We start from the raw sequence: 12,496 nt of genomic DNA, 5'->3' as shown, positions 1-12,496 counted from the left end.
TTACATATAGCCATCAGTCAGTTTGTTAATGATCTTTAGATGATTTTTATATTCCAAATATAAGGTGTGAATACATTATAGATAGTGCATACAAAGTCTAAGCATAAAATAGGCAGCCAAAAAACACATTTGTGAATGAATGATGAAAAAAGTGATTCAGAACAATATTCTTACTACTTCAAAGTTTAAAGAAGTTCTTAGTCGTTCATATTTTTGGAGAAGGGATGCTATACAATGCAACAGTTCATATTTCTTTCCTTTCTCGGTAATCATTATTCTAGAGTGGTTGGTCAGAAATGTGTTTTGTAACATAAGGAGACATCCAATATTTATACTGGACTAGCCTATCTACCTTAACTGTAAAAATATAATGTTAACTCCCCCATTTTAATGTAAATTAAATTATTATAGGAGTGAAAAGCACAGTGAAAGATAAGCCATTGGTTTTCCATAATAAAATTAAATCATCAGGATATACAGCAGCACCACGGTGAGTAGATATATTACTATTTTGCCTGTTTTATTGATGTGTGATATTTTTTCACATAGTAGAGCCATGTAGTCTTATGACTATGAAATTAATCACCTGTGAAAAACAGTCATGATGTTATCAAACAAAAGAATTGAAAAATATATTGCAAACCAGAATTTTTACAGCTTCTGGTTATTGTTCAACTTCCTTTTGAAATCCATATTAGGCATCCTGACTCTTTCATCTGATTACACTTGTTTCTTCAGCTTGCAGAAAGAATTGTCTGAGAACTTTATTTGAATGGATTTTGTCCTTTGGAGTGCATTATTCAACAAACAACTCACAGAAATTAAAGTGCAAACTCAGGCATTAGATTGTTAGAAATCTATATTGTCATCAAAGAGTACATTCTCTTACCTACTGACATTACCAGTAGACATAAATAGTAAGAAGGAAGTAGGATTGCTTTTATTTTAAATAAGCTGTTTTTCTCATGCAATGTTTAATGTTTCATCTAGAAGAGTCTATTTTCTTTCTCATAGAAAGACCATGTTTTCTCCTAATACTAACCTGAATAAAAAAGAAGTATCAAAGTGGAAGGCCAGTTGTAAATGGTAAGTAATCTAGTAACTCCATTAGAGGAGGAACAAATTAAAATGAGGATAATTAGAGTTCTATTGAAAATATCATTTGTCTCTGTTACTTTCATTTGAATTTTTTAGTTAAGTGTATCTCTGGAACTAAAAGGCTTTGTAAATTTGATATAAAATGACTGCAGCAAGTGATTGGGATTATCAGACTATCACTTAAATTTGAGTGTTTCATATAAAAGAAAATATACATATCTATTTTCTTAGAAAATAGAAAGGGGAACAGATGCTAAATATGGTTGGAAGTAAAGTCCCAGAATGTTCTTAAGCTGCAGTTCCAGTCAGAAAAATAGCTGAATGTGGCACAGAGAGACATAGTGATTTCATATCATGTGCCTTGTTCACCCCTAAAATCATGTTATCTTAAGCTAATACAAGGATTTAATGGATTTAAACAGAATATAGATAATGGTGCAAATTGACCATTCCAAAGTGGAATCTTCATCACTGTGGACTCAAACAACAGATGTTTTTTTTAGAGCTGGCACTTTCATGTTAATTTTTGTGGAATGTTAAATGAGGATATTGCACCCATTTTTTCTCTTTACTATTATATAGTCTTTTTGTCTATGTAGTAGAAACATAAAAGTAAAGAATGATTAATGCCATCATTTTTCGAATTTAAAAAGAGCTGTTAGAGCATTAAGAAAAACCACTTAATAGCTCAAGATTAAGTTTTTTTAATCCTTGCACACATAGGTAAGCTTTTACATGAGCACTTCAGATAATTTCTTTTCTTGTTTATACTGTTTTATGATAGGTTAAGCTACTAAGTACTGTAAGTTTTGTGTGTGTGTGTGTAGTTTTTTTCTTAGTTAAATTGCCTTTTTCTTTTTAGTTAGTATTGCTTTTTGTCACAAGAAGGTAGAGTTTGCATTTTTAAAATACTTTTGTTAGATAGCTATGCAACTTAAGAAACTTGATTTTTTTACAGGTCTATGTTAATTCTTGATCTCATGAATTCATAACGGTGATCAGGGTAATTTAAGTATGACAATTTAAAATTCATTTGGCTCTTACCTTGAATTTAACATAAGTTTTCCAGGAAATATTTATATAGTGGTGTTTATAATAGTTCCCAAAGAACATTTATTTCATAACTGAAATGAAAATGTACTGCTTTCTTTCTTTTTTCCTTCTTTGAAGTAAAAATAAAGAATATCCATTGGACGGGGATCCTCCAATCAAATATGAGAAACAGATATCTGTTACTTGTAAGCCAACTCCAATTTTTTGTATTCAGTATTCTGGTAAGTACAGGCTTTGTAAAATGTGCCGTTCTGTCAGTGTGCAGAAAGAAAACCAAAATTTGTGTGGCATAGTTTATAAAGACTGTGGAATCACTAGATAAATTCCCAGAAAACTTTCTGGCAGTACCACATACTGTTTGATCATAATTTTTGTCTTGAAAAACCATTCAAGCTGTTAACATGAATGCAGTAGGATTCTATTTCTGATTTTATGTCTTTTCCTTTTGAATTTATTCTATGACTTTCCCACTACAACTTGAAAATGAGTAGTTCTTTCCCTAAAGAATTTATTTTCTGAGACATTTACTGTCATTAGGGTGTATTGTAAGTTGAGTTTCAAAAGACTCAGAATACTCATATTTCTTATATAAATATTATTCAGTTTTTCTATGTTGAAATATAAAAAAGGAATTCTTCTGGGTAATCCAAAGAAGGGCATTTTTCTTAACTGCTTTGGATAAATGACTCTTGCAATAGGGTTAAGTCAGTTCCAATGTAAATATGATTAAGAAGAAACTACTCCTTATATTAGCACTGAAGCATTTTACCAAGTATATTATTATGTCAGTGTACACCATGCAAGCCACAATATTTTCAAAGTATTTAAAAATATATATCTTCATAAAAGTATTATTTATATCTTTATATAAGTATTTTGATGACAAGTACAACTTTCATCCTCAAGGAAAAAAGCAATTAGATGCAATCAGTAACTTTTCTAAAATATATTCCAGCCATCTCTCTGCTCCTTAGAGAATGGGAAGAAGTTGTTATTTAAGGCTCCTGAAAGAAATTGGTTGCAGAGAGCTTATTTCTAGGAAAGTTTTTTGCACTTAAAATTAAAAGTTCCTTTTTAGCAAAGAAAATCATCACTACAGTTTTGATAGTACATTTTAAGTCTAAATCTTCTGTTACTGTGAGGAAGAAACATCTTTCTCTGTCTTTGTCCTTGTCTCTTGTCTCTTGCCCAGACATGCATGCACACACAGGCTTAAACAACCATAGTTTAGCAAAAATAGTAAAGATTTTTTTTTTCTTGGAGTAAAAAAATTGTATTATTGTAACCTTGTAAGGAGGGGTTCTGTTACTGTTGTAGTCTGTATTGACCAGATGGTTCCTAGTTTTACAATATATTTTCGGCTGCAAATTTGCAACTTTGAGTTCCACCTCGGAACAATCCCTACAGTAGTCTTTGTAAACTATGGGTCATAATAATTAACATTTATTAGCATCTCCAAACATAGCAGAAAGGAAATTAAATGGCAAAATTAAGTAAGACTTAAGATTTAAAAATTAAGACTTGTTGCTCTCTTAATATAAACTTTCATTCAGGATTTGAGATGATATTCCAATAAACAAGCCTCCAAGATTCTATGCAAAATTATTGTCTCTCATTCTTTATGCACAAGAATGTTTATATGTTGTTAATTCTTTGTGTGTGCCTATGGCTTACCTTATATGCATACCTGATATACTTATCAATCAACCCTTATGCTGAAAATCCATACTGTCAAAACTTTAAGAAAAGTGGGAGAAATCTGCAGAAGAGCACTGCATTTTACCCCAAAGACTTCATATCTTCAAGTTTGTGAAGAGCAATGTGTTTGTGAGGTGTTTACTGAAGACTAATTCTTTGTCAGTTGAGTATAATGGTGCATATAGTCACTGGTAACAGAAAAAAAGGATTCTGATATGCCTCTTCTTAGCAAATATGTCAACCCCATTGTGTTTCTCACTTAAAATTCACTTTTAGTACGTGACTATCAGAGATTAGAAATATGGATCTCTTATCTGTTTATATTGCCATAATGTGGGGAAAAATGTGTTGTGGAATATAGTATTCTGAACTTGCTATGTGGATGGTACCTGGACACTGGATAGCAGTGCCTAATGTTGGTGAAATCAAGCATGACTTTTATTCCATCTCTCTTTGTAAAGATGCTCTGGAGATTTAAGAAGGGGGCACTCAGATGACACCTCCTTAAGAACACTGCTTATAGTGAACCTAGTAACATTAATTTGAATTCTGTTCTTCGTTTTCTTAATCTCTCCCTGTGCTGTCTTCTCTTGCTCCACCTTCCCTTGTTTTATCCAATTGGTTCATTTATTTGCTCTTTAATTTTTTTCAATGAAAACTTTTAAGTGAACAGGTAAATTTCACAAATCTCTGCCAGTAATGTAGACCTTAGAGAGTCTATCCTTTCATTGTGTGCCTCTGCTGATTACCAATATAAGTAAACAATCTAACTTCACTTGGATAGTTTTTAGGATTACCTTATGGAGGAAGTTCATCTTCTGTAAGAAGTGATCCAGAATGACTATTCTGCATTTTTTTTATTCTAATATATAAAAAGTGATATAACTTCAATAGGAAGATATAAAAAAGGAGAGTAAGAAAATAGATTTAAATGACTGCTAAAAATTTCTGCATTTAAATTTTGTAGCATACTTTTGGTGAAAAGTGAATTTCTGCCTTGTGATGAAAACCATTTAGGGAATATGTCAAGACAAGAAATCAATTGCATACAAATTCCAACCAATTCTCCAACATGAATTTGTGCTGTTCATACAAAATACGTGTTAAACATATGAAATGAATATCTGGTTTGTGTTTTGTTGTAGTGGCATATGTGAGTTTTTATGAATCAAAGAAACAGCATATTAGGTCCTTGTTGCTTTCAAACGTAAATAATTAGACACTTTTCTTCATAGGGGATGGAGAGATGCTGGCTTGTGGCCTGGCTGACAAAACTGTACTGATATTCAATTCCAATCTCACCGATACATATAATGTTTTTTCAGGTAAATTTATGAATTATATTATTAAAGATATAGTGTATGATTGAGTTTGATCTAGAATGGCATATTAACTAAAAGATTCCACTTACATCACCTAGAGAAGAACAAGGGAGAGGGAGTACTGATGATTCAAGGTTTAGAATTATTTCTCTGATTGCTTAATTTTGTTTAGAATTAAACTGACTACCAGATTCTCCCATTTCTCAGCTTTTTGGGAGGTAAGTAGTAATCTATCATTATATATATATATATATATATATATATATATATATTATTTTGCAATGTCCATTGTGTATGAATAGTGCAATAATTAAATAGAAACAAAAAAGGCGATGTATTGCAATGATTATGCATGTGTATATTGGAGTAGTATATTGTAATTAGCCAAAAAGTTGACTGTGATGACTTGGCAAAAGATGTGTTTGGTTTGCAACTCCAACCTTCTAAAGAACAATTATTTAAAAAAAGAGGGGCTATTCCTATGGAGAAATCCATATCTGCAGAAGTGTGTGCATGTGTGAACACATGCATTTTTAAATGAGTCTTAAAAACCAAATTTTTTCTAAATTTCTACAAGAACTATCTGTTAAAGTTTTAATAACATTGAATGCTATGACTTTAAATTAGTCCTGCTGAATTAATTTTCTGTGAAAGTTCACAATGGAAGGTGACTGTTTCTTACTTGCAGACCCTAACAAGTATTAAAAATAGACTATTTTAAGTTATTTTAGAAAATTATTTTTAATAAATAACTCTGAAAACTGATTTTTGAAAACTAGTTTTCTTTTTGAGTAATATTCATTGTATTTAGTGAAAGAAACTGTGGCATTAAGGAGGCAATATCGTTGATATTCTCCTTCTTGTGTAAGAAATTGATGATAATATGATTTATGGGCAGAGTAATGAGGTCTTTTTCTTCAACAATAGCAAGTTCATAAACTTTGAAAAAAATTTTTCTTCTAATTTGAGCAAATTCATAATGCAAGTTATATAATCTGCAATCAAGAGTAGTGTTTTTATACACTACCTATGCAGTTCTCTGGTGAAAATTCTACAGGTGTTTCGTAACTGGGAATTAAAATATCTCATTTATAAGCTTTTTATAGACATATGTGATCATGGAAGATCTCAATCGCTGAGATAAATTGAATAACCTTCCTACAATTTAATGCAATCTATTTTTTAATGTAAAACTTCAGTTGATTAAAGAGAAAATGTACGCAAGGGGGCAGCAGCAGAACTTTGAATGTTTTAAGGCTAGATGAAATGCATCAAACTTCATCTGACAAATTAGAATAATATGGGTCAAAATTTATTAAGTTTGATTGAAATATGTACTTTCTTGACCTTTTTGATCAACATCAATATAATTTTAGATCAAATAAATCATTTTGGCTTTCGCATAATGTTTCTGGCTTTTGAGTTCTTTCTTTGTAAGTTTACAATCTTGTTTTTAACTATGTCACACCAAATATAAAGTCTCTTTCTAGTAGATGCAAAATGCAAAAATGCAAAAGTTAATAACAAAAATCTATTGACTGGACATTATAATGCTTTAAACTATAATTTTTAAACAAGTAGTTACATTTTTTAATCTAATGAGACAGTCCTGCAGAAGCTATTGAAGTGGTGTGTTCATTATGTTTTTACAAAAACAGCTAACTCAGTAATAAAAAGCTAGCGAACAAAATAAAGAATTTCAACTACTTGTAAGGTCTTAAGGGATTTCCAGATCATGTTTAATATAAAATTTCATTATAATATAATACTCAGATTCTCTTTTGAGTAATACTGTATCTTTGCTTAAACTTAATTTCAAGGATCTTTCTTGAAAATGCTCTTCCAATGACTTTGAGAAATTAAAGTCAGAATTATCATTGTCTGATTATTAATGAAAGACATATTCCCGTGTTTTTTTGGTGGAAGAAAAATTCACACTGTTGCAGTTTTAATCCGACCATTTGAAGTCTATACTTAAAATGTATTATAATATTGTGCATAATTATATTAATACAGTTAACTCTGGACAAATGTGTGAACGCAAGAAATGAGCTTTATGATATTTTCATTATTATTTTTATTAGGTCATGATGGTGCAGTTAACTCTGTTGGCTGGAGTCATAACAAGAAGTGGTTAGTTTCTGCGTCAGAAGACAGAACTTTAAGGGTCTGGTCAGTCTGCAATAAGGAACCTGCCTTAATTATGGTAATTAGAAACTTCCACTGGTTTGGACACAGAGGACACTGTTTTAGACTTTCATTTTAAGAGCTCTATAGAAGGAACATACAACCTAATTTTTAGAGCTACTGAGTGGTGACTCCAACTAATATCTGGGTGATCTCTGTTAACTTCAAATTAAGTTTTTCTCTTCATAATTTACAGAAAGAAAAAAAATCAACCTTGATAGAAAAAAACTAGTGGGCATGTCTGAAAGTTTTGGTTTTATTGTCTGCTCTGTATATTCTGTTTTCACTGGCTCAGCTCTGCTTGACTTTGTAGTCTACTCCCCAATTCAAATAGAAGTTTAGAGTATGAAGTTAGATTCTATTAGGTTCAATTGACTACAGATTCTATTAAATTTACTGCCAACTAATTTATGCAGAATGAAAACTATTTTTAGATTAATAGATGTCAAAATTAGGAAGGATCACTACAGTACATTAAACTCTTGGCCTTTGATCAGGATAACAGGGAGTCTCTGCCTTAACACCAGGAATCTCAGACAAAAAGTATTTGTTGTGTTTGAATCCATTCTTAATAAATTCCTTTTCATTTCAGGGTAAAGAAAACTTCGATAAGACTGTACGCTTTGCGCAGTTTTATTTTTTAGATACATTTATATTACTGTGTTGTGGAGCTGAATTTCATCTATTAAATTTCCATCTAGACACAACCAAGGATGACCTCAAACGGTGAGAACAATTTCCCTTTAACAGACAAATGAAAGTACTTGTACTGTTTGATCTGGGATTTTCTTGGTGATGATGTGGGCTGGGGGGCAAAAGTATTACAGAAGAAAAAAATTGAACAGATTGTAGAAGCTAATTGCAAAATATCTCTGTTCTGAGTGGAAGGACAAAAAGAATTAGGGCTACAGCATGTCCTATCTGTTCATGATATTGAACAGTATTGGGTTGCATCCTTAGATGGGAAAAACTGGTCTATTTCCTTGTAGAGTTGTTGCTGGACAGAAAAGCATACTGAGCTCAAGCTTAAATATGTTTTTGAATAGGAGTGCTTTCCTGGATTTAGGCATGAACCTGGTAGGTGAAATTTCACTGAAATGTTAAATAGTCAGACAGAAACACGTAATATCTTTCTTCCATAACCTGATTACCTATTTTCTGTGTTGCCTGTTAATTCTTAGCTTATGGAGATATTACTAAAGCAATAAAAAGGTAACCTAAATTGCTTATATGAACTTTAATCTCTAAGAGACAAGAAGTTATGTAGTGTCCAGTTCAGCGTGTCCACAATGCCTGGCTTAATTTTAATTGACTTGAATTGAACATGTATAGGACATGTAGCAAATGCATTATGAATCTCAGTTTACTGTTGGCTTTTTTTCTTTTTATGTGAAATGCTACCTAGGCAGATAACCCACATGACCTTAAAGAGTTCTGTGTATTTTGGGAAGCAAAATTTCTTTGGTAGTGTGTGATCAACCCCTGGTTCTGCTCCTGCCTAAGTGGAAATTATTCTTTCCTCACTGTTTGCTCCTCGTTTTCTTTCTGATTGCCCTGTGATTAGCACATTAAATGCTATACTGAAGCTAGTGGACTGCTTGTTGAACATGGGTACTTCACAGATTTTTTTTCTGTTCAACATTTTCAGTATACATACGGGATTATTTTAGTCTTTCATGTTGATGGAAGATCAATCGTATGTATATGAATATCATGTTTCTTTTCATCTAAATAATTTTGGTTACCAAGTTTTTTAATAGAGTTCAACAATAAGTCAAAAGATCTGTGGCTTTAATTTTTAATAATGAAAGAAAGCGTTTTGATTTTCTTTGGGATTCCAGTGGGAGTTTACTGGTGATCACAAATCCTAACTTATTTCATTAACGCTAGCATTCATTTGATATTCTTTGCAGATACAAACAGAAGAGTGTTTGCAAACTGGTACAGAAATTCCCCATGGCTTCAACAGTGGAGATTACCAGCCTTTCAGCAGTAAATGATTTTTACTCTTGTATCCTTTGTATTTTGGGTTTTTTTGTAGTTCTTTGGATTTAATGACATGGACATCAGTAAGTAGCATCTGATTATTTACTACTCCTTTTCTATTACAGTAGAAAAGCTGTAATTTTTTGTGATGTTGAACTTCCTCCTTGGATATAAATTTTTAGTGCTGTAACATTTTTGGTGCTGCTCATAGGGCAATAAATACAACAGAGTTTTGATATTATATATTTATCTTTATTTTTATCTATGTGCTTTTGTTCCTTTAGATCAGTTTAACTTTAACACAGAGATCTGAACAGATATCGTACTTACAGCTGGCAGTAACCGAGCATTGGAAATTTTTGACCTCAATGCAGGCTGCAGCACAGCAGTGATACCAGAAGTTCATACTAGATCAGTCCATCAGATCTACCAAAATAAGGTATATACTTTATTGAATTTTATTTGAAGTACCACTACAACACCATGAACTAAAAAATTAGAGGGTAAAAATATAACAGATAGTAATAGTTTTTTATGTGTTGGGGAGAGTGGGCAAGGACATGAGTCTGTGTGATAAAGGCATACAGATTTCATTTGTTCTCTAGCATAAAGGAGAGAGCAGTGAGAATGACTGAGCAAGCTTGCTATTAGAGAAGTGTTTATTACCCTTTGCCTTACTTTTGCTAGAATGTAATACTGTAGTTCAGCAAAAACTTTTCCTTATGTAACTGTTCTCCTCTAAAGTTCAATCTGACATTGTCTGATTTATTCTGAAACTTCAGAAACAGCAACAAAAAAAATTCTCAGTACTGCAATGGAATAGATGGCTAAAACCCTCTTATCCTTGCTCTTTTTTTTCCTTAAAGATTGATTTGAGTGTTTGGAGTTTTTATGGTACCGTACATTCTGGAATGCCAACTGTTTTAGGTCTGGTTGAATGTGGTTCTTCTCTCCCAGTTGGAAAGTCCTTGCTTCCGTGGATTTAAAACAGTTCCTTATTATTACTGTTGTAGAACTCTTTGTGGGTTTTCCTTATAGATGCGATCTGGAAAAACACTTAAAATTGTGCTAACTATTTCAGTACTGTTTGTAACACATATAGGCTTAAGGTTCTGGCTTTTCTTTTTGCTTGGTCAGCTTAATGCCTTCAGATTATTTAATCAAGAAAAACTTTAAGGCTGCAGGCAAGTATTCACTTGGGAAAAAAACCAAGAGGTATGTGGTATAGCAAAGAAAATTGATAATTTTGGGGGAAAATGGTACATCAAGGTTCTCTTTTTTTTAATTATATAAAATTAATACTTTAGATAAGTCAAGAGGAAAATTACACACCATTATTTTATTACATTGGATAGTTTAAAGCTATTAGAGTAAATATAACTCTGCATTTTCATTAAGATGATATGTTAAAATATATTATAAACTTATAAAAACATGCAGAATGCTGTGTGCAAACTACATCCTGTTTAAAGTTTGAACCCCATTGGAATCTAAGGTTAGCTAATGATAAGAGTTGATGCCATAGAAGCAGATCTGTGGAGTGAAACAATTGATGCTAAAGATCTAGTGCCTACACCTCAAAATTTATGAAGGCTTTCCTTTGGACTATTCCTAATTTCTTCCTGTGGACTGAATACTCATTAGTGATTGCAGTATATATATATATAGATAGATAGATAGATAGATAGATAGATAGACAGATAGATAGATACACACACATAAATACACATATATAAATTCTACATTAGGGAAGGTATGTTCCAATTAAGTGTGGGAGAAACCTATTAGCAAATTATTAAGTACATAGGATATCCTAGAAACCTGGGAGTTCAGCATGACATTCTGTTATTTTTGGTTTTGGACAGAGGCAGCTGTAAGCAAGTACATATAATATGCATTGTAATTACTTTGATTTTAAATTGTCCCTTTGATCTGTTCTAGAGATTACAAGAATTACCAGTGTGTAAAATTCATCTCAGCCTGCAGTGTACTTGGTTAAGCTTATTATATCATTCCATTGCTTTGCATACTAACTTTTAAGAGACATGGTAAAAGGAATTGATTGAAATATCAAAATCATGTTCCCATCATAGAGTTTAGGAACATCTGAGATACAGAAACAGATGGCAATTTGAGATCAGGCCACAGAGATTCAGGGCTTTAGTGTTAATAATACATTTATAATGCTGCAAAAAAATATTCTCTGGACAGGACTCTATCGTTGCAAGCCACAAACGTTTGGATGGTATTATGCTCTACTAGCACATTTATAGTAATTTTCACAGAAACAGCAAGTTTTCAGTTTTCTGCTCAGACCCTTTTATTTCAAAATTCTTTGGTTCATTAATTAGGAAATGTACCCGATATGAAGTCTGAAAAAATTAATAGGCAACTCAGAAATTTCAGTTAGTTAACTTCTTCCTAACCATAGTTACAATGCTGTCTAAAGGTATGTGCTTGCCTGGAAGATATGGAGTGCTTTCTGAGACATCTATTGATCGGTGCCTTTAGCATGAGCCAGCTGTACTATTTGGATGACATGAATGGTGCTCATATGGAATTAGTGAAAGAAGTAGGGATTCTGTTGAACCATGTCCTTGAGGCCAAATTTTATGTGCAAGTTGCCATATAGTTAGTCTAGAGAGAAGCTGAGAAGGGATTACAGTAGTGGATAAGCAAGATGATGGGGCAGAGGCAAGTGATTTGTCTATCAGAATGAAAGAATATAGTTTCTAGAGTGTGGGGGAATATGCTACTTTTGGCATCAGATTCTCCTAAATAATAGATTATCATAAATTAAGGACTATAAAAACACAAAGTGATAAGTGAAATTCAGCTTATATATTATCCCAACTAGTACATATTTTCTTGTCTTCTATAATCGGTATTCAGTAGCATATATATTTTGAAGATACAAGTATAGCTATGTATTGGTAAAGTGTATTACTGAGAAAATGTTGTCAGGGCAGGGAAGGAACAAACGTATTACACTTCTTACCTAGTTCATTACTTAGTGTATTCTATAGTAAAGGAGAAGTGCCCAAAGTAAATGTGTATGTGTCTGTAGAAGTTTTCATATTTAGCTCTGTGATCTTTGCTGGCTGAAGCGAGGGGTGGTGAGTAAAAGTTCCAAAAGCACAAGAAGAAAGGGT

The 12,496-nt window shown here is 32.2% G+C and overlaps 1 protein-coding gene across 1 annotated transcript in view; it reads left to right on the top strand.

The window, feature by feature from the left end:
- The window catches only part of WDR27 (WD repeat domain 27), a 94,529-nt gene that overhangs the window by 16,367 nt on the left and 65,666 nt on the right, over nt 1–12,496 (top strand). The window contains 8 exon segments of the mRNA XM_018077463.2: nt 412–490; nt 1,015–1,086; nt 2,269–2,372; nt 5,085–5,174; nt 7,256–7,377; nt 7,951–8,084; nt 9,272–9,369; nt 9,662–9,783. Of these exon segments, the coding sequence (XP_017932952.2) occupies nt 412–490; nt 1,015–1,086; nt 2,269–2,372; nt 5,085–5,174; nt 7,256–7,377; nt 7,951–8,084; nt 9,272–9,369; nt 9,662–9,783 (821 nt within the window).

The sequence above is a fragment of the Manacus vitellinus genome, unplaced genomic scaffold (genome assembly GCF_001715985.3).
Source record: "Manacus vitellinus isolate BGI_N305 unplaced genomic scaffold, ASM171598v3 scaffold_37_pilon, whole genome shotgun sequence".
NCBI lineage: Eukaryota > Metazoa > Chordata > Aves > Passeriformes > Pipridae > Manacus > Manacus vitellinus.
Note: the sequence above shows the minus strand (reverse complement) of the source record. Positions and strands in the feature narration are given on the sequence as shown.